This window comes from Prionailurus bengalensis, chromosome A1, assembly GCF_016509475.1.
Source record: "Prionailurus bengalensis isolate Pbe53 chromosome A1, Fcat_Pben_1.1_paternal_pri, whole genome shotgun sequence".
Classification (NCBI taxonomy): domain Eukaryota; kingdom Metazoa; phylum Chordata; class Mammalia; order Carnivora; family Felidae; genus Prionailurus; species Prionailurus bengalensis.
The window spans coordinates 136491967-136518995 of record NC_057343.1 but is presented as its reverse complement, the minus strand read 5'-3'; the positions used below and the strand labels follow the sequence as shown (position 1 = coordinate 136518995).

At 37.8% G+C, this 27029-nt stretch overlaps 1 protein-coding gene and 1 long non-coding RNA gene across 2 annotated transcripts; both read right to left on the bottom strand.

The window, feature by feature from the left end:
* Nucleotides 1-26829, bottom strand: CENPH (centromere protein H). Its single transcript, XM_043584698.1, has 9 exons — nucleotides 26593-26829; nucleotides 14315-14370; nucleotides 10177-10225; nucleotides 9476-9550; nucleotides 7835-7891; nucleotides 5027-5090; nucleotides 4630-4681; nucleotides 2699-2862; nucleotides 1-1167 (listed from the first exon to the last, which is right to left on the bottom strand). The coding sequence occupies exons 1-9, from the start codon at nucleotides 26718-26720 to the stop codon at nucleotides 1072-1074; spliced, it is 741 nt and encodes a 246-aa protein (XP_043440633.1). The 5' UTR covers nucleotides 26721-26829; the 3' UTR covers nucleotides 1-1071.
* LOC122485750 lies at nucleotides 5746-7590 on the bottom strand. The gene is made up of 2 exons (XR_006297944.1): nucleotides 6917-7590; nucleotides 5746-6675 (listed from the first exon to the last, which is right to left on the bottom strand). It is a non-coding gene; the product is annotated as an uncharacterized LOC122485750 (long non-coding RNA).
* Nucleotides 26830-27029: the final 200 nt, after the last annotated feature.

Here is a 27029-nt window from a genome sequence, read left to right as displayed (position 1 = left end):
TTACACTCTGGATATTTTTTTGTTTTATTTTTCAAGGTTGAGGTGCTTTATTTGCATCTCTATTTAAAGATGTTGATGGGGTGTCGGGGACTTGGGGAGATGTTGGTCACAGGTCACAAACATGCAGTTAGAAGATGGGTAAGTTTTTGGAAATCTGACGCACAGCATTAGTGGGTGGTTATAGTGGTTACAATTAACAATATTCTATTACATACTTCAAGGTTGCTAAGAGACTAGATCTTAAATGTTCTCACCACAGAAAAAAGAAATAATTATGTAACACGATGAAGATGTTAGCTAATGCCATGGTGGTCAAATCAGCCCCTTGTACACCTTCAACTTACACAATGTTTTGTCAATTTTATCTGTGTATTAAAAAAAAGAGAGAGAGAAAAAAGAATCTGTGGGGAGATAAATATAAAATGAGATTTATCTGAATAAAATACAACTTAGAGTTGGAAAAAAACACAAGAAGTGGATATCATTTTCTAATATTTCTAATATTTTAGTTGACTGACAGATGCACAGAAGTATTCCAAATGATGGTGGTCGGGAGGATGGGCTAAATGGGTGATAAGTATTAAAGTGGACACTTGTGATGAACATTGGATGTTGTATGTAAATGACAAATCACTAAATTTTACTCCTGAAATTAATATTACACTGTGTGTTAACAAACTAGAATTTAAATAAAAACTTGAAACTGCAGATAGAAAGACATACAGAAAGAACAAAAGAACGAAAGAACGAAAGAAAGAAAGAAAGAAAGAAATTCCAAATGACAGTTGGGATTGCCAGGAATGTTGTAAAAAAATGTCTACATTCAGTGGAAAGCCAGATGAGATGTCTTTTGGGAGGGAACTTTGCAAGACTAAAATCTTCAGATTCTTTTGGAGTATGCCAGTCACTTTAATTATCATATTTAAAACAATAGATTCCGTATTATAGTGTTAAGTTACAAAAAATTTGCAGTATTAGAATAGTTCCAAACACACTAAAAAAAATTACTTGAAATATGCTATTTAAATGATATATGAAAGATAGAAATAAAAAATAATAAAACAGAAATTCTTATTTGATCATGGTGAGATTCTTCTCAAGCTGTAGAACAATTTCCTTAAAGGCAGAATCCTCTGCCCAGTTGGCTTTACTTCCTAAAATGAGGTTCTGTAATTAAAAAAAAAAAATAGAAGAAAATTTTTACATTAAATTTTTAAGTACTTTTGAAAATTTAACAAGCTTTTTAAAAATCTGCTTTCAACGATGTTTTGAAATATTTACCAAACTAGGTGTCAGCATTTACTCTATGAAAAAAATACATTCTTGAATATTAATTTCCACTTTAAGTAAGACTTCGGCCTTGATCCCCATAATGCTAAGGAATATTTACAATGTTTATAACAATTTTTTCTGCTTCATCAGTTTTGTGGATAGTTTTTACCTGCTAAGGAGTTTTACAATGGTATTCTAGATTAAAGGAAAAAGACTGCAGCTCCGATTCAGAGTCATTTTGCACTTCTACGGTGAAAAATAGCTTAAGCATAAACTGTTATGCCCTATTTATTATTTTAAAACTATGGCTCAATGATAGCAAGTTACTAATTGAAATCCTGTTAAAACAGATTTTAGAATATAAATGTTATATTGTTTTGTACAAAATTATAAAATTTGGTCTATCTATAGTATTTTCTTGCTCTTGGGCTAGTGTTTATAAATCCAATTAAATTACAAAGGCAAGTGGAAGTAAGCATTCAAATAGAAGTAAACCCATTAGGGGCAGGAGCTCCTAAGGTAGCCACAACTATGTTCTGCTTAACAAAGCAATGATTTCATTAAATAAGACTTAATTAAGAGTATATGAATAAAACTTTAGAAAAGCAAAATAACAGAAGACTCAATGTAGTAGAAAGGAACATGTACCCCAAAAAATTAAAATAATCCTGTCCTTATAATGCAATCCTCCACTTGAGGATAGCCTAGGGGACTTCCTTAACTCCTAATCAAGTAACCCACTGTTACTAAAACGTAGGTTTAAGACCTGAGGACAAATTTCTTATGCTCAGATACAAGAACTCATATTCTACAAGGATATGCTTTACACATAATAAGCATTTGCTTTGACACATAATAGGCAGTTAATAAAGGAACACATAAAATTTAAGAGGTGAAAAAAGTTTTTAATAGGTGACATGATAATAACTACCAACACTTACTGAGAATTTAATTTGGCCAGACATTATACTAAACAGATTAACATGAATTATCTTCTTCAGTTTTCACAACCTCTCTTTCTAAACAGGGAAACTGATGTTTAAAAAACCTTAAATTATTTGTTCAAGGTCCAGAACTATTAAACTGCAGTCAGTATCGTAATTCTAGATTCCCATCACCCCCATCCATGTTTTCCCCATTCTCCCTAGTTCAAGTCTAATGGTCTCCACCATTATACCATTCTGCCTTCACGGAGCTGCTAAAATCATTCCACTTATAAGTGCCTAAGATTAAACATAATAAAAAAATCAAAGCCTTAAATATTAAATACACATAAATTCCAAATATATGTAAGCAGACTAGTATACAGTATTACATTCATGATTTTTTCAGGGTCAAAGACTAACTGAAAGCAAATCTGAAAATAAGAGAAACAATCATTTTTAAAAAGTTCTTTACCTCCTTTCCTAATTTATATAAATGTTACCTGGAACACATGTTGAATCACTGTAGTAACTTGTATCTCCGTCTGTAGGTTTTGTTGTACGGTCTTTATCTTGTCTGAATTTTCCATAATGGCCAAATCATCTTTCTGTTTGTTCTTTTCAGTCTGTATTTCTAAAAGCTTACTTTCTGAAGCTTGTTTTAATTCTATTAGGTTAAAAATAAAAACAAAAAAACACTACATATAACAACTACAAACAAGAATACTGAAAAACTGTGAAGCAGAACAGTTCCTGTCTATTTCGGTCAAAAGAAAATATGTAATAAGCATCATTTTAGGGTGCAAAGTTCCATTTTGATCTGAAAATGACTTTTGTGGTACAAAATACCAATATTTTAATTTTACACTTAGCAATGTCCTCCATGAAATGTTTACAGTATGTATGTATGACAACGATGGCTGTCTACATATATTTGAAGGGGCATCATGTTAAGTGGACTTATACCGGGCTGCCAAAAGAATAGACAGAGATATACATAAGGAAATATTTTTTCCTCCTTTATTTACATAAATGACATATCAACAAGATAAATTTTCACCGAAAAGATTCTCTTCTCCAGAGATAAAAATATCAGCAACCTTTTAGTGTAGTTCCTGAAATGTTCTAAGAATTAAACGATTTGAAAACATAAATGGGTGTGTCCCAGGAGCTTGGTTCCTTGACATTAATGGATCAAAAGTAGGTTGGGATCAATGGAAAAAACATTAAACATCCAAAAGATGATTAGATCAGATGACCAAGACTACTTCTGACCCTGAGATTACTTACAAACAGGCAAATTTGTGTGATATTTAAAAATAAATTATGCCTATACTATTAAGTAAAAAAGGCAGTTTACAACATAGAATAAAATGAGGCCAACTTTGATAAGAAATAAGCACTGAAGATGATTATCTCTTGATAGTTTACTTTTCCTAAGTATACTTTTCTGTTTCTAAATTCTGAAAATGTGTATTACTTTTGAAATAAACATTTCAATAACTTTAATACAAAAAGCCATCTCATTCATGTTCATTAAGTTAAAAAGCTGTAGAATCATATGTATCAACCGATCATTTAAAATAATGTATATGTATATTAAAAAATTATGTACATATTAATATGTTTATATGAGCAGGGAAAAATGCTGGAATGATATATGCTTAACTGTGGTCACATAGGAAGGAGGTTATGAATTTCACACTATACTTTTCCGTATCATTTTTTTTTCCCTGAGAATGTATTAATTTTGTGATTTAATGGTCTAAAACAAACAAACAAAAAAAATCAAGCTAAATACACTTTAATACTACTTTTATTTATTTATTTTTTAAGTTTATTTCAATTTATTTATTTTGAGAGATACGGTGTGAAGTAGGGAGAGAGAGAGAGAGAGAGAGAGAGAGAGAGAATCCCAAGCAGGCTCTGTACTGTCAGTACAGAGCCCGAGACAGGGCTTGAACTCATGAAACTGTGAGATCATGACCTGAGATCATGACCAAGAGTCAGATGCTTAACCAACTGAGCCACCCAGATGCCCCTGACTACTACTTTTAAAAATGCCATGTGTAGGGGCACCCGAGTGGCTCAATTGGTTGAGCATCCAACTTCAGGGCAGGTCATGGTCTCGAGGTTCCTGAGTTCGAGCCCCATGTCGAGTTCCGCATGGACAGATCAGAGCCTGGAGCCTGCTTTGGATTCTCTGACTCCATCTCTTTTCTGCCCCTCTCTCCCGGACTTGCACACGCTCTCTCTTTCTCAAAAGTAAACTAAAAATTTTTTTTAAAAATGCCATGTGTAAAATTATGAGAAAATTTGAAAGCTAAGAAATTTCTCAATGGCTGAGATAACTGGCCTTATCAATCTCCATAGTAAGTGAAAATGTTTTCTACAAGAAAACAAAATGAAAGCCAAAACAAACTGTTCTACATACGTAATCTCTTCTTTCTAACATCAAGCAGTTTTTCCTCCAAATCCCAAGATTCCTGTTATTAGAAATAAAGATTAAGGCACATTACCTAAGAACAAACCTGTAACACTTACATCATTGAATTTTATCTATTAGTTCTCCTTTTCCAAACCTCTATCTAGCTCTCGATCCCTTTATTTCCATACAAAAAAGAGACAAAGGACAGCAGCTTAAATTACAAGTAGATAATTAGCCACAATGTCAGAAATAACTGAGTTATGAAAAAGAGGAAACTTCAGGACTGTGAATTCCAATCATACCAGTAACCTCTGGGAAATCCTATATAATGATACACAATACAGTTGCCAGCATCAAGTTACTGAAATCATGAGAATGTGTAAAGAGCCCAAAGTGCAGTTACCTGCTGTGACTTCATGATTAATTTGTTTAGCTTTAATATGTGTTTCATGTTATCGATGAGCACACTGAAAAGGAATAAAAAATATGACTTGTTAACCTGAATTAAAAATAAAAAAATCTCATTAATGAATACACATCGATTACTGTCTATTTCCTTTCATGGAATTTACTGTATACTTTAATAGAAAGTCATCATTTAACAAAATAAACTGGAGAAGTTTGATGTAAACTAAATTTGCATTTAAAATTAAAGATGCAGGGGCGCCTGGGTGGCTCAGTTGGGTCAGATGTCCAACTCTTGATTTTGGCTCAGGTCATGATCCCGTAGTTCATGGGTTTGAGCCCCATGTCGGGTTCCATGCTGGGTTTGGAGCCTGCTTGGAATTTCCTCCCTCCCTCCCTCCCTCCCTCCCTCCCTCCCTCCCTTCCTCCCTCTCTCTCTCTACCCCTCTGTCCCTCCTCCTCCCAGGGCCTCCCTAGCCGTCTCCGCCCTCCTCCCCCTCCCCCCCCCACAGCAACCCCCCACTGCTCACTCTCTCTCAAAATAAGTAAACTAAAAAAAATTACAGATGCAAAAAAAATAATAAAAACAATAAAATTAGAGATGCATTTCCCTAGAAAAATCTGTAATCACAGACAAAAAAATATTAAATTTAAGCATGTATGAATGTTTCTAAAAATCTATTTTGGAGAAAAAGCCCTAATAACTTGCTAATAAGCTGCTTTAAAATAAATACATTTTATTTTTTAGAGCAGTTTTAGGCTGACAGCAAAACTGAAGGAAGGGACCCATTTGCCCCTGCAATGACACAAGCACAGCCTCCTTGACGATCAACATCCCCCAGGATAAAGAAAGATCTGTTCATCACAAATGAATCTACATTTAACACATCATTATCATTCAAAGCACAGTTTACATTATGGTTCACTCTTGGTACTATACATTCTATGGATTTGACAAATGTACAAAGACATGTATCTATCATTATAGCATCAACAAGAATAATTTCACTGAATAAGCTGTGTTTTTACCCTCATGTCTTCAACAAAAACCTGTGTTAGGCACCAGGAATGTAAAGTAGAATAAAACACAGAGAGGAAAAAAATCTGTTGAAAGAGATAAATAAATCCACAACTATAGCACAGTGCCACTACAACCAGCAATAAATATGAACTGCTGAGAGTTAAGCACAGAGTACAACAAGGGAAACCCTGGAATCTTAAAGGACATGAAATAATTACCTAGATCAACTAGTTTGGTATGGCTGGAGCCAAAGGGTGTAATGTAAGACTGGGTAAGAACAATGGTTCTTATACTTCAAAGTGCCACAGTCCTTTGTGGATCACCAGATCACCCCCACCACCCTCATTTATCTTCAGAGACTGAGTCAAAAGGTTTGGAATGGGACCAGGAATGTGATCTCTGTGATAATACTAAATGTTCTGATAAACAGCCAGGCATTTGAGAACACTGCAGAAGGAGTTTGTTAAGGAGGCTGAAAATGGGAATCTTTGCAGAGACCTGGGAAAGCTAAACTCATTTTCTACTAATTATAGCTATACTGGTTTGTAAACTTCAAAACATGCTAAAGGCACTATCACAGCCTACTTGGTCTTTCTGTCCTCTTTGGGTGTCAATATGTCCTGTACCTCTTTATTTTTTTAAAAAATTTTTTTTTCAACGTTTATTTATTTTTGGGACAGAGAGAGACAGAGCATGAACGGGGGAGGGGCAGAGAGAGAGGGAGACACAGAATGGGAAACAGGCTCCAGGCTCTGAGCCATCAGCCCAGAGCCCGACGCGGGGCTCGAACCCACAGACCGCGAGATCGTGACCTGGCTGAAGTCGGACGCTTAACCGACTGCGCCACCCAGGCGCCCCATCCTGTACCTCTTTAACTCAAGAATGTTTAAAGCTCTCCTTTCAAGGAGGGCCTAAATTCAGATTTTAGGATTTATGGAATCCTGGAGTTAAAGGGAATATGGGAGAATGCATTACCAGTCTGAACTAAGACACCCAAAAAGGGGAAGTGCTCAAATGCATCCAGCACTTTTATGGTGCTAATGGTAGGGGATCTTTTATCACAAGATTTTTAGAACAGGTAAGGCCTCTAAGACCAGACACATAGGACAAGATCATAGAGAACCTTAACCGCCAAAGTTTTTATTTTATATTCCTTCGCAAATAGTTTAACACATACAAACTCATTTCTGCCAATGAAAAATGAGGCATATAATTCCTATCTCATCGGGTTACTGGATTAAATGACATTAACCCTGTTCCTGTTTTACAGTAAACACTGAACAAAAATAAACTTTCAAAACCTTCCTTCAAATTTTCAGATTTTCTGGCTAAAAATCTCCATTGCTTCTTAGGGCTGCAATACAAACAAAATATTGGCAGGACTATAAAAAGTATAATGCTGAAGAGGGTGCACAAAACTTCCATCACTTTTCTTATTCCTCAGATACAGGTGGTTGGCATTGATGGTAAATTAAAAAAATGTCCACAAAACTGGGGTGCCTAGGTGGCTCAGTCAGTTAAGCAACCAACTTCAGCTCAGGTCATCGTTTGTGAGTTCGAGCCCCATATTGGGCTGTCTGCTGTCAGCACAGAGCCCGAGTTGGATCCTCTGCCTCCCTCTCTCTCTGCACCATGCCCCTCCTGCTCATGCTGTCGCTCTCTTTCTCTCCTTCAAAAATAAATAAAATCATTAAAAAAATTTTTTTTCCACAAAAATAAAGTCATTATGCCAATGTCCCTTCTTATTCTCATCCTTAACAAATCCAGAAGAAAAAACAAACGTACCTAGTCTGGGGGTTAATTTTCTCCAGGTTTTTTTTAAGTGCAGCCGAAAGTTGCATCCTATAATGCAAGGGAAAAAAGCTTGCATTATAAAACATGGATAACATTTGTGGTACATTGAAAAGAAAAAAATTAAATATTACAAGTTAAAGATTGATTTCCTTAAATGTAACCTAAACCAAAGTAGTTTTTAATACACTACTGTAAGGGAAATACTTTGACAAATAAGTTACAGAAATGAAAATGACAAGATGGCTAGGGCTGTGCACTACTATGCTGAGGGGCTGATGACACTTGAAATCAGCCTGAGGTTTGCTCTCCCAGCCATTCACCTTGGCAAAGGGCCAGCAGGAAGCATTAAGCATTAACACAGAGATTAGCACAGGCCTGAAATGGAGAAAGGGAATATAAAGCCATACTTGAACGTAAACTTTAAAATACACCTATATACAAACAAACTCCATAAATTATTTTTAAATTCAAACAGTTAATAAATAAATAATAATGAAAATGCAATCAACTTAGCAATATTTAGGTCATTTCCTCACGTATGTCACACAAAAAAATTTGACTCATTAAAATAAGATCTCTTAATAGTTCTGAAGTCATCTTGAAAAATATGATCTAGGGCACATGGCTGGCTCAGTGGGCAGAGTATGCACTCTTGAATTGGGGTCATGAATGCAAGTCCCATGTAGGGCATAGAGCTTACTTAAAATTAACTAATTAATTAAAAAAAAATATATATATATATATAATCTATACAATGAGCCAGCTTGAGAAGAGGGAAAAATGTTCACTGCTGGAAATGATTAAGAGGACTTTAACTACTTTTCAATTAAATGTATAAGAAATTCATCTGGGAAGGCCACAAATCTAAGGAAACAATTTAAAGTCATTCATTTAAGTGGAATTATTAATTCAGATCACAAATCTATAAGATAGCTTATTTACCTTATTCATAGCTGTATACCAACACCTACTATAAAGCTTAAGACATAGAAAGCACTCAAATATTTGTTGAATGAATTTTAAAACATGAATGAATGAATGAATGAATGAATGAATTTTCATATAGGCAAACCTATATGAAAAATATACTTAGGAGCGCCTGGGTGGCTCGGGTAAGCATCCAACTCTTGATTTTTGGCTCAGGTCATGATCTCACAGTTTGTGAGTTTGAGCCCCACTTCAGGCTCTGTGCTGTCAGAGGCGCTGCTTGGGATTCTCAGTCTATTCTCTGCCCTACCCCACTCATGTTCTTTCTCTCAAAAAAATAAACATTAAAAAAAAAATTATATATATTTATTTATTTAAACTTGATGACAATTCTTTTACTTGACTAATAGTTAACCGCAGTAATGGAATCTAATAATCCTTTGAAACATTGAATGGGATTTAAGCTCACCCTTCTACTTCCTTGTCTGATATTTCCTTATTAACTGAATCTTATATAACTACTTCTAATGAAGGTATAATGAATGATGTTAACTTTTCTCTCAGGGCTCAAAATTTGTGTGACCATTATCTGATGATCATTTCACTTGATTAATCATTTAGACTAGTTAAAATATTAACTCTACCTCAAATCATACCGATTTTGCATTCAGTTCACGATGTTTATACCAAAAATTTAATAATTACCTGTGTAATGCAAGCCTTTTTATTTCAAAAGCAGTTTTCACCTCTTCAATTTCATTTTCCAGGTCTTCAATTTTACTATCAAAGAAGCATGAACAAAAGAATTTCAGCAATATAAAAAAAAAAAATTCCCCATTAGAATAAATATATAAAGCAAACCTTTTAAAAAGTAAAATGACTCTCTTGATAAAAACATTCTACAGACTCCCCACATTGATGCATTTATAGATTTGATAAACAGATACCTCTGAGATACTTTACTAATTATGTTGTAAAGGGGATGCCAAAAGTGCTAATGGGATCACTAATGTAACGTAAGAACATACCGTATATCAACAACTTCTCAGTACATGCATGAAAAATTACTTGGAAAAATAAAGAAAAGGAAAAAGAAGACAATGGTGTAAGATGGGTAATAGTATCAAATCTTAGTAAAAAACACAAAATTGAGGGGCACCTGGGTAGCTCCGTCGGTTAAGCCTCCAACTCTTGGTTTCAGCTCAGGTCCTGATCTCACAGGTTGCAGGATCCAGTCCCACATCAGGCTCCATGCTGACAGCATGGAGCCTGAGTGGAATTCTCTCTCTCTCCCTTTCACTCTCTCTGCCCCTCCCCTGCTTGCACTCTCCCTCTCTCTCAAAATAAATAAATAAAAATTAAACACACACACACACACACACACACAATTTAAAAATATGACATACGCTTCAATTTGCTTATCTTGCATGATTTGTTCTGGAGTTTTTTCTTCACCTACAAATAAATAATTTTTTGAAGTTAGTAACAGTTTAGAAGAGTGCTGTCCAGGGACATCTGGTGGTTCAGTTGGTTAAGCATCTGACTCTTGATTTAGGCTCAATTCATGATCCCAGGATCTGGGATCAAACCCTGCATTGAGCTCCATCCACCTTGAGCATGGAGCCTGCTTGGGATTTTCTCTCTCTCTGCCCCACTCCTTTGCTTGCATTCTCTCTAAACAAATGAACAAACAAAAAGATTCTCTCTCTCTCCCTCTGCCCCTCTCCCTTCTTCTTCTTCAAAAAAAGTGCTGTCCAACAGAAATATAATGGAAGCCAGAGACTCGAACCAAACATTTAATTTTTTTTTTAAAGTAGGCTCCATGCTAAAATAGAACTACCATACAACTCACAGGTATTTATCCAAGGGATACAGGTATGCTGTTTCGAAGGGGCACATGCACCCTAATGTTTATAGCAGAGCTATCAACAATAGCCAAAGTATGGAAAGAGCCCAATGTCCATCGATGGATGAACGGATAAAGATGTGGCATACATATATACATGTATATATACACATACATACAATGGAGTATTACTTGGCAATCAAAAAGAATGAAATCTTGGGGCGCCTGGGTGGCGCAGTCGGTTGAGCGTCCGACTTCAGCCAGGTCATGATCTCGCGGCCCGTGAGTTCGAGCCCCGCGTCGGGCTCTGGGCTGATGGCTCAGAGCCTGGAGCCTGTTTCCGATTCTGTGTCTCCCTCTCTCTCTGCCCCTCCCCCGTTCATGCTCTGTCTCTCTCTGTCCCAGAAATGAATAAATGTTAAAAAAAAAAAAAAAAAAAGAATGAAATTTTGACATTCTCAAGTAGGTGGATGGAACTAGAGGGTATTATACCGAAGAAATTAGTCAAAGAAAGAAAGAAAAATATCGTATGACTTCACTCATATGAGGATTTTAAGATACAAAACAGATGACCATAAGGGAAGGGAATAAAAAATAATAAAAAACAGGGAGGGGGACACAAACATAAGAGACTCTTAAATATGGAGAACAGAGGGTTACTGAAGGGGTTGTGGGAAGGGGGGGGATGGCCTAAATAGGTAAGGAACATTAAAGAATCTACTCCTGAAATCATTGTTGCACTATATGCTAACTTGGATGTAAATTTAAAAAATAAATAAAAATTAAAAAAAAAAAAAAAAAAGTAGGCTCCACGCTGGGCATGGACTTGAACTCATGAACATGAAGCTTGAACTCATGACCCTGAGATCAGGACCTAATTTGAGATCAAGAGTCAGATGCTTAACTGACTGAGCCACACAGGTGCCCCCCAAAAACTTATTCTTTTACCACCCTCCCAATTTCCCTAAATTTAATTTTAAATTTCTCATTTCCATGTTACAAATCAAGTAAAAATATTTCAGTATAACTTATTTAAACCCAATAGGTCTAAAATATTAGCATTTTAACATGTAATTAATTTAAAATTACTAATGAAATATTTTACAATTTTTTTTCTGTATTTTACATTTATAGTTCCTCCCAAGGACTAATCACATTTCAAGTGCTCAATAGTCACATGGACTAGCGGTTACCATATGGAAGAGGCCGGTTTTAGAATAATGGAGAAAAAAAGGAATAAAATATTAACATGAGCAATGCAATATCAAAAAAATCATCTCTATGTCTATCTGTTAGCAACAAACAACTAGAAATTAAAAGATAAAATTACGTTGCAAAATTTTTTTCAAAAACATGAAATATTTAAGGATAAATTTAACAAAATACGTACATGAGCTCTACAATGAACACTTTAAAATAATGAAAAGATACATTATGTATAGGTATTAGAAGAATCAATACAGCTAATACAATTTCCCCAGTATGATCTATAGAGCCCAATCAAATCCCAAACAAAATTCTAATACTTTTTTTTTCTGTAGAAATTGTTAAGCTGGGGATGCCTGGGTGGTTCAATTGGTTAAGCATCTGACTCTTGGTTTTGGCTTGGTTCAGGATGCATCAGGCTCTGCACTAACAGTATGGAGTCTGCTTGGGATTCTCTCTCTATCCCTGTCTCTCCCCCTCCCCAGCTCACAATCTCTCTTTTTCTCGCAAAACAAATAAACCTCAAAAAAAACAAAGAAAGAAAATGACAAGCTGATTTTAAAATGCATACAGAGGGGTGCCTGGGTGGTTCTGTCAGTTGAGCCTCCAACTTCAGCTCAGGTCATGATCTCATGGTTTGTGAGTTCAAGCCCCACGTCGGGCTATGTGCTGACAGCTTGGAGCCTGGAGCCTGCTTCGGATTCTGTGTCTACCTCTCTCTCTGCTCCTCCCCTGCTTGCACTCTGTCTCCCTCTCAAAAATAAATAAAAACATTTTTTTTAAATGCATAGAGAAACACAAAGGACCTAGAATAGTCAAACCAATATTGATAAAGAAGAACAACACTAGAAGTCTTACAGTAGTGATATCAAGATTTACTATAAAGCCACAGTAATGAAGATACTGTGGCATTATTGTAAGCATAGACAAATACCTCAAGGGAACAGAGAAAAGAACCCCAAAATAAACCTACACATAAATAATGGAGAAAGGAAAGTCTTTGAGCAAACGGGGCTAGAAAAACTAGATTTCTGTAGGGGGAAGAAAAATGAATCTTGATTCTTAGCTCACACTATACAAAAAAAATTAATTCAAAAAGGACCACAGAACTGAATGTTAAATCTAAAACCCAAAGCCTCATAGAACAAAACAAAGGAGAAAATCTTTATGACCTTGGAGTGGTCACAGATTCTTAGGACTTAAAATCATATACCACAAAAGACCAAATAACTTGATAAAAAGCACTGCATCAAATTAATGCCTTTGGTTCCTCAAAAGATAGTTAAAAAACAAGGCAAGCAACAAACTGGGAGAAAATACTTGCTAGTTATATACATAGATACAGAGATTCCTAGATATAAATCTATATGTATAGGTAGATACATGAAAAGAAAACCTGCATTTATAAACAAAGAATGCAAATCCAATAACACTAATAATACAATTAAAGGGGGTGCCAGAGTGGCTCAGTCAGTTAAGTGTCTGACTGTGGCTCAGGTCATGACCTCGTGGTTCATAAGATCGAGCCTCATGTCCAGGCTCTGCGCTGACAATGCAGAGCCTGGTTGGGATTCACTCTCCCTCTCTGCCCCTCCCCTGCTCGCACTCTCTCTCTCTCAAAATAAATAAACAAAAAATATATTTTTAGAAAGCCTGGAATATCAGACAATACACGAGAACTACCTTCAGATCTATGGACCTATAAAACAAATTGAGCAGAATCTGAAAAGTTCCTAAGTTCAATCATGTATTCAGGTGAAGTAAGATATCTATGTGGCCCCTCAGGTTTTCCACAATTCTTTTTTTTTTTTCTTAAAATTTTTCAAGTTTAGGGGCGCCTAGGTGGCGCAGTCGGTTAAGCATCCGACTTCAGCCAGGTCACGATCTCGCGGTCCGTGAGTTCGAGCCCCGCGTCAGGCTCTGGGCTGATGGCACAGAGCCTGGAGCCTGTTTCCGATTCTGTGTCTCCCTCTCTCTCTGCCCCTCCCCCGTTCATGCTCTGTCTCTCTCTGTCCCAAAAATAAATAAAAGATAACTTTAAATCTGTTCAATGTTTAGAATTGAAAATTTGTCATTCATGTCTTTAAGCTGATCTCCCTTCTGCCTCTCATCTCTATATTCCAGTGTTTCTCAAAGTATAGATCTTAGATCACTTGCTTAACAATCATCTCATCTGCTAATTTAATCTCCAAGTTGTTGATGGTAGCAAGTTCTAGGACTCCTTCCCACAGGAATTTCCCAATTCTCTGATCAACAGAATTTAATTGTCCGGCATTGTTATTTACTTTTTAAAATCGATTTCCTGAACCCGTAACAAGTTCCTGAGGGCTGGGGCAAGCTTGTTTTTTGCCTTCTTACATAGTATACCACTATATTATGCTGCCACTCCTGTTCCTATAATAAATGAGTTTTTGTAAAGTTGATATTCTTTTCTCTAGGATACTATTCATCATCAAGCTCACAAAATCTTATTTGAAAATGAAAATACTTACTCGCATCAAGCATTGACTTATATTCCAAGAGTTGCTGTTTAGTTTGTGCTCTCAGCCTAAAAACAGATAAAGAGAAGAGAAAGTAATATGTGTGTGTATTTTTTTTTTAATTAAGTAAACTCTACTCCCAATATGGAGTTTGAACTCATGACCACTAGATCAAGAATCACATGCTCTATTGACTGAGCTAGCCAGGTGCCCCAGATGGTCATATATTTACTGAGGTTATATTCATTAATATAGGATAAACCAACTCATTTTTTTCCAGAAGTTTATGCATTTAATGAATGTAAATAAACTCAGCAATAAGTCTTCTAATTTTGCCTGATTTATTTAAAGTGGGCCTAAAGAGGGGTACCTGGATGGCTCAGTCAGTTAAGTGTCCAACTCTTGATCTCGGGGTCATGAGTTCAAACCCCATGTTGGGTTCCATGCTGGGCACAAAGCTTACTTAAGTAAAAAATAGGGGCACCTGGGTGGCTCAGTCAGTTAAACCTCAACTTGGGCTCAGGTGATGATCTCATAGCTCATGGGTTCGAGCCCTGCATTGGGCTCTGTGCTGACAGCTCAAAGCCTGGAGCATGTTTCAGATTCTGTGTCTCCTTCTCTCTCTGCCCATCCCCTGCTCACACTCTGTCTCTCTTTCTCTCTTTCAAAAATAAATAAATATTTAAAAAGTTTGTTAAAAATTAAAAAAAAAAGAAAAAGAAAAATATAATAAAGTGGGCACAAAGAGTTCTGGTTCAAGATGACAACATAGAAAAACCGAACTCAACTCCTCCACAGAACACACCAAATTACATCTATTTTTAAAAAAAAATTTTAATATTTATTTTTGAGAGAGAGACAGACAGAGCATAAATGGGGGAGGGGCAGAGAAAGGGAGACATGGAATGTGAAGCAGGCTCCAGGCTCTGAGCTGTCAGCACAGAGCCCGACACGGGGCTCAAACTCATGAACTGTGAGATCATGACCTGAGCTGAAGTTGGACACTTAACTGACTGAGCCACCCAGGTACCCCATCAAGTTACATCCATTAAATGCCCTATTCCTCTTGAAGAACTAAGGGCTGAGTGAACAGCTACTGAATAAACCAACAATAAAGAGAACAAAAAAACAGCAGGAAGAGAGATGGACACGTGCTACGATTTGGAAGAGAAACTAGCATACATAGCTCCAGCTCCAGCCGGCAAAAGTCACCAACCACACAGTCTGCACTGGGGACACCATACACAAGTGCACCCCTTCAAGTTTAGGAGAAGTAGCTTATTTGCCTAATCCATAGAAACAAACACAAAAAATCAAGCAAAATGGGGAAACAGAGGAATATGCTCCAAAAGGAAAAATAACTCAATGAAACAAACAATATGCCTGAAAAAGAATTTATTTTTTTTATATGAAATTTATTGACAAATTGGTTTCCATACAACACCCAGTGCTCATCCCAAAAGGTGCCCTCCTCAATACCCATCACCCACCCTCCCCTCCCTCCCACCCCCCATCAACCCTCAGTTCTCAGTTTTTAACAGTCTCTTATGCTTTGGCTGTCTCCCACTCTAACCTCTTTTTTTTTTTTTTTTCCTTCCATGGGTTCCTCCATGGGTTTCTGTTGAGTTTCTCAGGATCCACATAAGAGTGAAACCATATGGTATCTGTCTTTCTCTGTATGGCTTATTTCACTTAGCATCACACTCTCCAGTTCCATCCACGTTGCTACAAAAGGCCATATTTCATTTTTTCTCATTGCCACGTAGTACTCCATTGTGTATATAAACCACAATTTCTTTATCCATTCATCAGTTGATGGACACTTAGGCTCTTTCCATAATTTGGCTATTGTTGAGAGTGCTGCTATAAACATTGGGGTACAAGTGGCCTTATGCATCAGTACTCCTGTATCCCTTGGGTAAATTCCTAGCAGTGCTATTGCTGGGTCATAGGGTAGGTCTATTTTTAATTTTCTGAGGAACCTCCACACTGCTTTCCAGAGCGGCTGCACCAATTTGCATTCCCACCAACAGTGCAAGAGTGTTCCCGTTTCTCCACATCCTCTCCAGCATCTATAGTCTCCTGATTTGTTCATTTTGGCCACTCTGACTGGCGTGAGGTGATACCTGAGTGTGGTTTTGATTTGTATTTCCCTGATAAGGAGCGACGCTGAACATCTTTTCATGTGCCTGTTGGCCATCCGGATGTCTTCTTTAGAAAAGTGTCTGTTCATGTTTTCTGCCCATTTCTTCACTGGGTTATTTGTTTTTTGGGTGTGGAGTTTGGTGAGCTCTTTATAGATTTTGGATACTAGCCCTTTGTCCGATATGTCATTTGCGAATATCTTTTCCCATTCCGTTGGTTGCCTTTTAGTTTTGTTGGTTGTTTCCTTTGCTGTGCAGAAGCTTTTTATCTTCATAAGGTCCCAGTAATTCACGTTTGCTTTTAATTCCCTTGCCTTTGGGGATGTGTCGAGTAAGAGATTGCTACGGCTGAGGTCAAAGAGGTCTTTTCCTGCTTTCTCCTCTAGGGTTTTGATGGTTTCCTGTCTCACATTCAGGTCCCTTATCCATTTTGAGTTTCTTTTTGTGAATGGTGTGAGAAAGTGGTCTAGTTTCAACCTTCTGCATGTTGCTGTCCAGTTCTCCCAGCACCATTTGTTAAAGAGGCTGTCTTTTTTCCATTGGATGTTCTTTCCTGCTTCGTCAAAGATGAGTTGGCCATACATTTGTGGGTCTAGTTCTGGGGTTTCTATTCTATTCCATTGGTCTATGTGTCTGTTTTTGTGCCATGAAAAAGAATTTAAAGTAATGATCATAAAGATACTCACCAGGCTGGAGAAAAGAGTGGAAGAACCCAGTGAGATTTTCAATAAAGGCACAGAAAATACTAAAAGGAACCAATCAGAGTTGAAAAATGTAATAACTTAAATAAAAAGCACATTAGAGGCCATCAACAGATTAAAGGATGCAGAAGAATGTATCAGTGATCTGGAAGACATAGTGATGGAAAGCATGCAAACAGAACAGCTAAAAGAGAGAAGAAGTTTAGATGCACAGAGAATTCCAAACCAGATGAACCCAGGGAGGTCCAGACCATGACACATACTAATTAAAATATCAAAGGTTAAAGATAAAGAGAGGATGCCTGGGTGGCTCAGTCAGTTAAGTGTCCAACTCTTGATTTCAGCTCAAATCATGATCTCACAGCTCATGAGTTTGAGCCCCATGTCAGGCTCCATGCTAACAGCGCAGAGCCTGCTTGAGATTCTCTTTCTCCCTCTCACTCTGCCCCTCCCCATTCATGCTTTCTTTCTTTCTCTCTCTCTCTCAAAATAAATAAACATTTTTTAACAAGATAAAGAGAGAATTAAAAGCAGCAAGAGAAAAACAAAAAGTACCTATAAAGGAAAACCTATGAAGCCATCAGCTGATTTTTCAGCAAAAACTTTGCAGGCCAGAAACAAGTGGCATGACATATTCAAAGTACTGAAAAGAAAAAACTAACCTAAACTTGCAGGGTTATCATTAAGATTTGAAGGAGAGATAGGGTTTCCCCAAAAAAAGAAAAAATAAAGAAGTTATCACCACTAAACCAGTGTTACAAGAAATGTTACAGGGGCTTCCTTAAGTAGAAAAGAAATGGCCAAATAAGATATAAGAAAACGATACATGAAAAGATGTAAAATATGACAAGATATATATAAAATGTGGAAAACACAGTAAAAAGGGTAGAGAAGGGGAAAATATTTTTTCTTCCACAGTTTCCTGGTTTTTGTTTTTTTTATAGAATATGTTTGAACTTAAATGAACATCAAATTAATATGGACTGCTATTTATTTGGATGTTATATAGGAACCTCATGGTAGCCACAAACCCAAAATCTATGATAGATACACAAAAAATAAAGAGAAAGAAACCAAACACTACACTCACCGATTACAAAGAAAGAGAGCAAGAAAGGTCTTTTGCAGAAAAATTACAACCACACCAGAAAACACATTTTACAAATGGCAATAAGTAGGGGCACCTGGGTGGCTCAGTCTGTTGAGCACCGGACTGCGGCTCAGGTCATAATCTTGCGGTTCGTGGATTCGTGCCCCGCCTCGGGCTCTGTGCTGACAGCTTGGAGCCTGGAGCCTTCTTGGGATTCTGTGTCTCCTTCTCTCTCTGCCCCTCCCCTGCTTGCACTCTGCCCCCCTCCCTCTCTCTCTCTCAAAATAAACAAATTTTTTTTTTAAATGGCAATAAGTACACACTTATCAACAACTACTCTCAATGCAAATGGCTTAAATGTTTCAATCAAAAGACAGAGAATGGCGGAATGGATTAAAAAGAAAACAAGATCTATCTATGTCCTGCCTTAAAAGAGACTCACCTCAGACCTAAAGATGTACATAGACTGAGAGTGAAGGGATGGCAAAACATTCACCATGAAAATGGAAGCCTCTCCTCACCCCAAAAGAACCTAGGTAGCAATACTTATATCAGACAAAATTGACTTGTTTTTTCTTCTTCAAAAAAGACTTTAAAGCAAAGACTTGGGGCACCTGGGTGGCTCAGTTGTTTGAATGCTCCATCTCTTGGCTTCAGCTCAGGTCATGACCTCACTGTTTGGTGGGTTTGAGCCCCACGTCAGGCTCTATGCTGATAGTGCAGAGCCTGCTTGAGATTATTTCTCTCTCCCTCTCTCTGCCCCTTCCCTACTCACACTATCTTTCTCTTTTCTCTCAAATAAAAATAAACTTAAATACATTAAAGCAAAGACTGTAACAAGAGACAAAGAAGGGCATTACATAATCAGAAAGGAATCAATCCAACAAGAGGATATAACATTTTTAAGTATCTACAAACCCAACAATGGAGCACCTAAATACATAAAGAAATATTAACAGACACAACAAGAGAAATTGATGGTGATACAATAATGGTAGGGGGACTTTAACACTACACTTACATCAATGGATACGTTATCCAAACAGAAAATCAATTAGGAGATAATGCCTTTGAATGACACGTTGGACCAGAGGGACAAAACAACATATATAGAACATGCCATTCAAAAACAATAGAATACACATTCTTTTCAAGTGCACAGAGTGTACTCCAGAAGAGATCATAGATAAGGTCAAAAAACAAATCTCAATAAATTGAAGATTCAAATCATATTGTGCATCTTTTTTGACTACAATGGTATGGAACTAGAAATAAATCACAATACAAAAAAACTGGAAAAAATACAGACACGAAGACACTAAACAACATGATACTCAACAACCAGTAGGTCAGTGAAGCAATAAAAGAAAAAATAAAAAAATATATGGAGACAAATGAAAACGAAAACACAATGGTCCTAATTCTTTGTGACACAGCAAAAACATTTCTAAGAGGGGAGTATACAGCAATACAGGCCAACCTCAAGAAACAAGAAAAGACTCAAATAAACAATCTAACCTTACACCTAAAAGGGACTACAAAAAGAACAAAACCAAGGTAAGTAGAAGAAAGGAAATACTACAGATAAAACCATAAATAAATGACATAGAGACTAAAGAAAAACTGAACAAAACAGAAAAAAGAAAATCATGAGACCAAGAACTTGTTCTTTGAAAAGATAAACAAAATTGAACAACTCTTAGCCAGACTCATCAATAAAAAAAGAGAAAGACCCAAATAAATAATATCAGAATCAAGAAAAGTAACAATTGACACCATAGAAATACAAAGGCTTATAAAAGTATACCATGAAAAATTATATACCAACAAACTGAACAATCTATAAGAAACGACTAATGCCTAGAAACACACAATTTTCCAAAACTGAACAAGGAAGAAATTAAATAGTCTTAACAGACTAATTACAATAACAAAATTGAATTGCTAATCAAAACACCACCAGAAAGTAAAAGTCTAGGACTAGATTGATTCAAAGGTGAAGTCTACCATACACTTAAAGAAGAGTTAATACCTATTCTCCTCAAACTATTCCAAAAAGATAGAAATGATAGGAAAACTCTGAAATACATTCTACAAGGCCAGCATTACCTTGATACCAAAACAAGATAAAGACACCACACACACAGGGCGCCTGGGTGGCTGAGCTGGTTGGGCATCTGACTTCGTCTCAGGTCATGATCTCGAGGTTCATGGATTCGAGCCCCACAAGGGGCTCTGTGCGGACGGCTTGGAGCCTGGAGCCTGCTTCGGATTCTGCGTCTCCCTCTCTCTCTCTCTCTGCCCCTCCACCGATTATGCTCTGTCTCTATTTCTCTCTCTCAAAAAAAAAAAAAAAAAAAATTTTAAAAAAGGACACCACACAAAAGAATTACAGGCTAATATATCCCTGATAAACACAGATGCAAAGATCCTCAACAAAATATTAGCAAACCACATACAACGATACATTAAAAATATCACTGGAGCGTCTGGGTGGCTCAGTCAGTTAAGCCTCCGACTTCAGCTCAGGTCATGATTTCATGGTCTGAGTTCGAGCCCCCCATTGGGCCCTGTGCTGACAGCTCAGAGCCTGGATCCTGTTCCAGATTCTGTCTCCCTCTCTTTGAGCTTCCCCCATTCATGCTCTGTCTCTCTCTGTCTCAAAAATAAATGTTAAAAAAAATTTTTTTTTTTTAAATATCATTCATGGGGGCACGTGGGTAGCTCAGTCAGTTAAGTTCATGGATTCAAGCCTGGTGTTCAAGGCTGTGAGCACAGAGCCTGCTTGGGATTCTGTCTCCCTCTCTCTTTGTTCCTCCCACATCCCTCCCTCCCTCCCTCTCTCTCTCTCTCTCTCAAAAATAAATTAAAAAAAAAATCATTCACTGGGGCACCTGGGTGGCTCAGTTGATTAAGTGTCTGACTATTGGTTTTGACTCAGGTCATATTTCATGGTCAGTGAATTTGAGCCCCACTTGGGATTCTGTGTCTCTCTCTCTCTCTCTCTCTCTGCCCCTCCTCCACTGACACACACACACTCTTTCTCTCTCAAAATAAATAAATAAACATTTTTAAAAAATCATTCACCATGATCAGGTGGGATTTATTCTAGGGATGCAAGGGTAGTTCAATATTTGCCAATCAATAAATGTCATACACATCTACAATACAAAGGATAAAAATCATATGATCATCTCAATAGAAGCAGGAAAATCATTTGACACAATTAAACATTCATACATTATAAAAACTCCCGACAAATTAGAGTTAGAGGGAACATACCTCAACATAATAAAAGTCTTCCATGAAAAACCCACAGCTAATATCATACTCTATGGTGAAAAACGGGGAGCTTTCCTCTAAGGTAACAAGATGAGGATGTCCACTTTGACCCATCTTTATTCAACATAGTACTGGAAGTCCTCTCCATAACAATCAGACAAGAAAAAGAAATGAGGCATCCATATTGGTAAGTATGTTAAACTGTCAGTATTAGCAGACAACAGGATACTATACATAGAAAACCCTGAAGATTCAACCAAAAAACCTACTGGAAGTAATAAATGAATTCAGTAAAGAGGCAGTATTTAAAATTAATACCCAGAAATCAGTAGCATTTCTATATACTAACAATGTCACAGAAAGAGGTATTTTTTAAAAACAACACCATTTACAACTGCACCAAAAGGCATAAAATAACTAGGAATAAACTTGACCAAAGAGGGAAAAGACCTGTACTCTGAAAATTATAAAACACTGATGAAAGAAACTTGATGATGGCACAAACAAAGGTAAAGATATTCCATGTTCATCTATTAAAAGAATATTGCCAAGGGGCGTCTGGATGGCATAGTCAGTTAAGCACCTGACTTCGACTCAGGTCATGATCTCAAGGTTCATGAGTTTGAGCCCTGCATGGGGCAGTCTGCTGTCAGCACAGAGCAGATCCTCTGTCCCACTCTCTCTTCCTGGCCCTCCCCCACTGACATTATCTCTTTCTCAAAAATAAAGATTAAAAAAACGTTTTAAAATATTGCCAAAATGTCCATACTACTCAAAGCAATCTACAGATTCAATGCAATCCCTACCAAAATACCAACAGCATTTTTCATTAAACTAGAACAATTAATACTGAAATTTGTAGGGAACCACAGAAGACCTCAAATAGCCAAAACAAATCTGAGAAAGAAGAATGAACCTGGAGCTTTCACAATTCCAGATATCATGATATACGACAAAACTATAGAGATCAAAGCAGTATGGTGCTATCACAAAAACAGAGAAATAGATCAACGGAACAGAAGAGAGACCCCAGAAATAAAACCACATGTATATAGATAATCTGTGACAAAGGAAGCAAGAATATACAATGGGGAAAAGACAGTCTTTTCAATAAATGGTGCTGGGAAAACCGGACAGCTACATGCAAAATAAACTAGACTTCTTCCTAACACCATACATAAAAATAAACTTGGGGCGTGTGGGTGGCTCAGTCAACTGAGTGTTGGATTCTTGACTTTGGCTCAGGTCATGATCTCAACAGTTCATGAGACTGAGCCCCACATTGGGCTCTGTGCTGACAGTGAGGAGCCTACTTGTGATTCTCTCTCTTCCCTTCTCTCTACCCCTCCTGCATGTGTGCAAGCAAACATGCACTCTCTTTTTTCAAAATAAATAAACATTTTTTAAAAATAAACTATTGGGATTACATCAAAATACAAAGTTTTGCATAGCAAAGGAAACCATCAACAAAAAGAACAACCTACTTGAATGGAAAAAGATATTTGCAAATGATATATCTGATAAGGGGTTAATATCAAAAATATACAAAAAAGTTGCACAACTCAATACCAAAAACAAACAATCTGATTAAGAAATGGGCAGGCAACCTGAAGAGACATTTTTCCAAAGAAGACATACAGATGGCTAACAGACATGTGAAAAGATGCTCAAAATGACTAATCATCAGGGAAACAAATCATAACCACAATGAGATCACTCACATCTGTTAGAATGGCTAAAATAAAAGACAAGAAACAAGTGTTGGCGAGGACCCTCGTGTGCTGTTGGTGGGAATGTAAATTAGTACAGCCACTGTGGAAAACAGTATGGAAGTTCCTGAAAAAAATTAAAAAATAGAAATACCACATGATGAGGGGGGCCTTGTGGCTCAATCTGTTAAGCATCTACCTCTTGATTTCAGCTCAGGTCATGATCTCATGGTCATGAGATCAAGTCCCATGTCAGGCTCTGTGCTGAGCATAGAGCCTGCTTAAGATTCTCTCCCTCCTCTCTCTCTGCCCCTTCCCTGCTCACACTCCCTCTCTCTCATAAATAAATAAATAAATAAATAAATAAATAAATAACAAATGATCCAATAATTCCATTTGGTATTTAACCAAGGAACACAAAAACACTAACTCCAAAAGATATATGCAGTCCTCTGTTTACTGCAGCATTATTTACAATAACCAAGACATGGAATCAACCTAAATGTCCATCAGTAGATGAACAGATAAGGAAAATGTGTGTATGTATATATATATACCTACACACACACAGTATTGAGTATTACACAGCCATAAAGTATGAGATCGTGCCATTTGAGACCAAAAAGGTATTATATTAAATGAAATAAGTCAGACTGAGAAAGATAAATACCATATAATTCCACACATAAATGCAATCTAAGGGAAAAAATGAATAAACAAAAATCAGAAGCAACACTATAAATACAGAGAACTAATGGTTGCCAGAGAAGAGGAAGGTGGGTGGGGGTTGGGCAAAATGGGTGAAGGGGAGAGGGAGATACAGGCCTCCAGTTACAGAATGAGTATGTCCCGGGAATAAAAAGCAGAGCATGAGGAATACAGTCAATGATGTTGTAATAGTGATATCATGGGACAGATGGTAGCTATACTCCTGGTGAACACAGCATAATGTACAAACTTCAAATCAGTGAGTTGTACAACTGAAGCTAATGCAACACTGTGTCAACTACACCGAAATCTTACAGGGTGCCTGGCTGGCTCAGGTGGTGGAGCATGGGACTCTTGATCTTGGGGTGGTGAGTTCAAGCCCCATGTTGGGTGTAGAGATTGTTTAAAACTAAAATCTTAAAAAATAAAAAAGTCCTCAGAATAAGACACAAAACACAAAATGGAATCCAGTGGGGAAACAGCATCTAAGAATAAAAGTTAAAAGTTTGACTTTTAAATTTATTCTTAATACACCACACTGAAGAAATAAATATGGGCCACACAAACAAACAGATCAAAATGGTGAAAACTGCAAACACGGTAATGAGTTTAAAAACAGACTGTAACATTTTTAGGAGACAGAGAAAAATAACAAAGATACTACTCCTTGGATAGATAATTCATATAGTTTCTCAGTTGTCCTATGATTGTAGTTAATTCAAGATCATACATAAAATAAGTAGAAAAGCTATGGGTAAGATGCTAACTAGTTATTAAGTTATACTTAACATGTTTTACATTTACATGGTAGTTTCATAATTCTGAAACTGCTTTGTGACTTTGAGACCTACATAAGTAGCTAAGTAACATTAGACAGATTTCTAAATCTCCATGGTATAAGTCCCTTAGATTTAAAGTTCCAAATGAAAAGAACGATTTCTTATAGGTTAAGAAGGTAGGCTAGCATTTTAAGACACTGTAGGAACAGTTTCCTTTTACCTGAGATACAAAAGGTGATCTCTTATTTTTTTTCTTTTAATTTCCTAATGTTTATTTATTTTTGAGAGAAAAGAGAGACAGAGCATGAGCGGGGGAGGGGTGGAGAGAGAGGGAGACACAGAATCCAAAGCAGGCTCCAGGCCCCGAGCTGTCAGCACAGAGCCCCAGGCAGGGCTAGAACTCAGGAACCGCGAGATCATGACCTGAGCTGAAGTGGGACGCTTAACGGACTAAGCCACCCAGGTGCCCCTGACCTCTTCTTTTTTTAAGTTTATCAATTTTTGAGAGACAGCGAGAGAGAGCAAGTAGAGAAGGGGCAGAGAGAGAGAATCCCAAGCAGAATCCGGATACAGGATTCGAACTCAGAACCATGAGATCATAACCCGAGCTGAAACCAAGAGTTAACAACCGACTGAGCCACCCAAGCGCCCCAAAAGGAGAACTTTTATCTTTAATATTTTAGCATTTTATATTGTAGGTATGAAGGAATTTTTAAAGCAAGGTTGTGAGGCTTAGTAGCCAAGACCTTTCAAAGCAGTGGTAAATCTAAAATAGTTACAATGCTTTGGGGAGTTAAAGCAAAACAAAACAAATCCCTTGTTAGGGTTTAGAACAAATTTTTTTCTGTAGAGGCCAAACAACAAACATTTTAGTCTTTGTGATTCATAAGGTCTCTGCTGGAGCTACTCAACTCATACCCTGTAGCAGGAAAAGTTGTTCCAATAAACTCTTTCTTAAGGGCACTGAAATTAGAATTTCAAATAATTTTCACGTGTTTTTAAATTTTCCTCCAGGAAATTTTTTTGTCCCAACTACTTAATAACATAAACATTATTCTTGTATTTTTTTTTAATGTTTATTTATCTTTGAGACAGAGAGAGACAGAGCATGAACGGGGGAGGGGCAGAGAGAGAGGAAGACAGAATCGGAAGCAGGCTCCAGGATCCCAGCTGTCAGCACAGAGCCCGATGCGGGGCTCGAACTCAGGAACCGTAAGATCATGACCTGAGCCGAAGTCGGACGCTTAACCGACTGAGCCACCCGGGCGCCCCAACATAAACACTATTCCTAGCTTGAGAGGCCACACCAGAACAGGCAGTAGAGTAGACTTGGCCCTGTGCCATTGTTTGCCCACCGGATTGATATCCTTTCTCATCACATCTTCCCGTAGCAACTGCTTGGTGGAAACGTATAAACATCAATCATTCTCTTGGTAGAGAAATACAACAAATGAGGCTTCTAGATTGAAAAGGGTCATAACCATAAAAACAAAGAGGAAAGACAACGTTTATTCAAGTAGCTGAGGCCTTAGATGCACCTCACTACGCGCTGGAAAATCGGGAGCCCAGGACGTGAGTGCACGAGAAAAGGAGAGGAAATTACAGCTCCGAAGGCCTTAAGGGCCCTGGTCTCTGTGCTAAACGCTTGCCTCTGAGCAGCTCATTTACCCCCCACTGCATCTCTACTAGGAAGGTGTAATCTTCCTCTGTTTCTAAGATTAAGAACGGTGCTTAAGGCGTTTAAATGAAGGACTCGAGGACACTGCCACGAAGCGACCGAGTCAGAATTCGCAGCCTTAGGGGCTCTGAAAGCTAAGGATGGAGCTCTCCCCAACGACGCCCACTTGGATGCGGCCGAGCGAGCCAGAGGGAACAACCTGAGCAGCAGGGTCAGGCGGTCCTCGGGACGTGCCTCCTGGGCGCCGGCGACCTGTGGTGGCCTGCCTTCCCCGCCTCCGGAGTCCGGGGACTCGGTGGCCGCTTGTTCCCTGGGTTGCATCTCCATTCTGACTGGCGCTGGGAAGTACGGCCTGGGACGGGAAGATGCAGCCTCAGAGGCCTATCTTCCCGCCACTAAATTGTCTCCCGGAAAGGGCCGAAGGACCGTCGCTTCCCGTCCGGCCCCTTCCGCCACACGGCTCCACCCCTTCCGTCCCGTCCCCTGGTTGCCGTGGTTATTCTGTTTCTCTAGTCCTGGCTAGTATTTGCAACCATTACAGATCACTAATAAGAAAAGTTGAACTTTAAGCATCAGCTCTGTCGAGTGTTGGGCTAGGAGTTGGGCTACAGCCCTTTGGGACACACCCCGGCGCCC

What these genes read in the sequence shown, in the direction of transcription:
- CENPH (XM_043584698.1), bottom strand. Translation starts at nt 26,720, where the DNA reads ATGGAGATGCAACCCAGGGAACAAGCGGCCACCGAGTCCCCGGACTCC. An exon ending in CAAGATAAGCAAATTGAAGC is followed by an intron (nt 9,551 to 10,176) that starts GTATGTCATATT and finishes CTTCTTTGATAG; the next exon opens with TAAAATTGAAGACCTGGAAA. An exon ending in AAAAGGCTTGCATTACACAG is followed by an intron (nt 7,892 to 9,475) that starts GTAATTATTAAA and finishes CTTGCATTATAG; the next exon opens with GATGCAACTTTCGGCTGCAC.